Genomic DNA, 1,921 nt, shown 5'->3' with positions numbered 1-1,921 from the left:
AAAGTAATAGTTGAAATTTGTTAATCACAGTTTTATTTTTAGTTGGCCAGATTGCTGGTTTTGTAAATGGCAATTGTGGCTCTTTCTGCCCTTTGAATCAAGCATTGACTGTAAATAAACATAAGATATTAGAAAATAGAATCAGCTGAAAAGCATTTCAAGACTATAATAAAATGAGGCCTGAACAATTACTTTGTATCATTTTCCAAAACAATGATGGGGTTTTGGCTGTTAGGTTCCAGTTTGGCTGCCTGATCTGCAATCGCTGTGACAACTCCAGAGCTTTCAATACTTGCTCTTCCCTTCACTTTGGGATAAAAGGAAACAAAAGATTTACTGTCGTTAGTCAACAAGCTCCGAAATCTTTCTAGTACAGATAGATGTAACCCGTTTGAGCAATGACTAATACATACCTCCAAGGCAGAGTCCTTGCTGATCTGACATGATACTACCAACTACACCATCCTTCGAACAGCTATATCCGAAAAAAGAGAATTATTGGTTTTGTTCAGTGGCTATGCAGTTGGCTGATGACAAATTTTTTTTAAAAAGAAACAATTGTCACTGACAGATAACCTATAATGTACACATGTACAGGTGATGAAAGCTAATGACACTAATGAGAAAAAAGTACACTTACGTTTCGGCTAAACAAGTTTCGATGCTCTTTTCCATGTTAAATCTGGTGCGAAGACTGATAAAGCGAATTTGAAATAATGGGTTGACTTGTTGTTGTCGACGTAATGAGTAATGCTCTTTATTTTCCTTCCTTCTGTCAATGACTGTTCCGGCTCACCCCTCTATTCGTATTGGTATTCGATCGAATCGCAGAGCTCGGCTTCTAGCGAGTCTACGCTGGAGCTCAGGGGATGAGAAATTTGTAGAGATAAAGTTTGGCACAATTAGCGGAGCGATGGGTTGCCTATCAATCAGGCGAACGGGATGATGGTGATCATAATATAAGGGCGTGCAACTCACCCGATTACTCGAAGGGGTTGATAGGGAATACTAGCAGACCATTTCAAACTTACCCCCTTTTAAAAATTATAATTAACAAAACTGTAAAGGCAGCTTTTGTACTGCGACCTAAACTTTTGTCCAAATTTCAAATGGACTTCAAACCCGTCATTTCACCATGTCCCCATCATGGAGTTTGGACGGCTTAGTGGCCAGGTCACCATCCTGATGTCAATGCGTCGAAGGTTTTAAACCATGAACGTCCCTGTTTGTGGCCACAAAAATGTGGCCACAATGCCGGCGGCCAGAGTCAGCTTAATCCGGCCCGACTGTAGAACACCCTTTTTCGGGTAATATGAAATCCGAAGCCTTCAGGGTGCAAGCAGAAAGCAGGGACCTGTTCTGCACATAATTCCTGACAAGCCGAAAGGGCCTGGACGCATCTAAACTAACACAAGGGGGTCCCGGGGTCCCCCCAAACCTAAGGGATAGCAGGTTGTGTACTGATTGCCTACCCTCCAGGCGCCCTCAGCCACAACTTGCCCCAGCGTTCCCCACGCAGTACGCACGGCTCGGGGTCACAGTTGTAGCTAAAACCGACACGGCCACCGGCAGCTTTTATCAGAACCGACTGTAGAAGTAAGTCCGCTCGGCGTCGTAAATTCTCACGCCCCTATTTCCCTACCCGGACAAAAATAAATAAAAATAAAATTGGGGAATCCCGAGTACTTTCCTCATCCCACCGCAGGACGACTTCTGAGTTCGTAAAGGGATCAGCCGAACCACAGTTGTTCAAAACATACTCCCGGGGTTTGTGAGACGGTTGACGCGTCGTCGTTCCTGTATAAGCGGGTAGGCGACAACCCAGGTAGAACACGTTTGTCAAAATGATGTCAAAATGGCCTCATTTTGACCTTGATCGTCAAAATTTACTGCGCCTAGGTAGCCACAATGAGCTTATTTT

The 1,921-nt window shown here is 43.9% G+C and overlaps 1 protein-coding gene across 1 annotated transcript; it reads right to left on the bottom strand.

Moving 5' to 3' along the window:
• LOC113212152 (ragulator complex protein LAMTOR5) lies at positions 1-809 on the bottom strand. The gene is made up of 4 exons (XM_026430755.2): positions 641-809; positions 414-475; positions 193-307; positions 1-108 (listed from the first exon to the last, which is right to left on the bottom strand). The coding sequence occupies exons 1-4, from the start codon at positions 673-675 to the stop codon at positions 39-41; spliced, it is 282 nt and encodes a 93-aa protein (XP_026286540.1). The 5' UTR covers positions 676-809; the 3' UTR covers positions 1-38.
• Positions 810-1,921: the final 1,112 nt, after the last annotated feature.

This window comes from Frankliniella occidentalis, unplaced genomic scaffold, assembly GCF_000697945.3.
Source record: "Frankliniella occidentalis isolate FOCC.00 unplaced genomic scaffold, Focc_3.1 Scaffold9, whole genome shotgun sequence".
NCBI classification, from domain to species: domain Eukaryota; kingdom Metazoa; phylum Arthropoda; class Insecta; order Thysanoptera; family Thripidae; genus Frankliniella; species Frankliniella occidentalis.
This window is presented reverse-complemented; position numbering and strand designations above follow the sequence as displayed.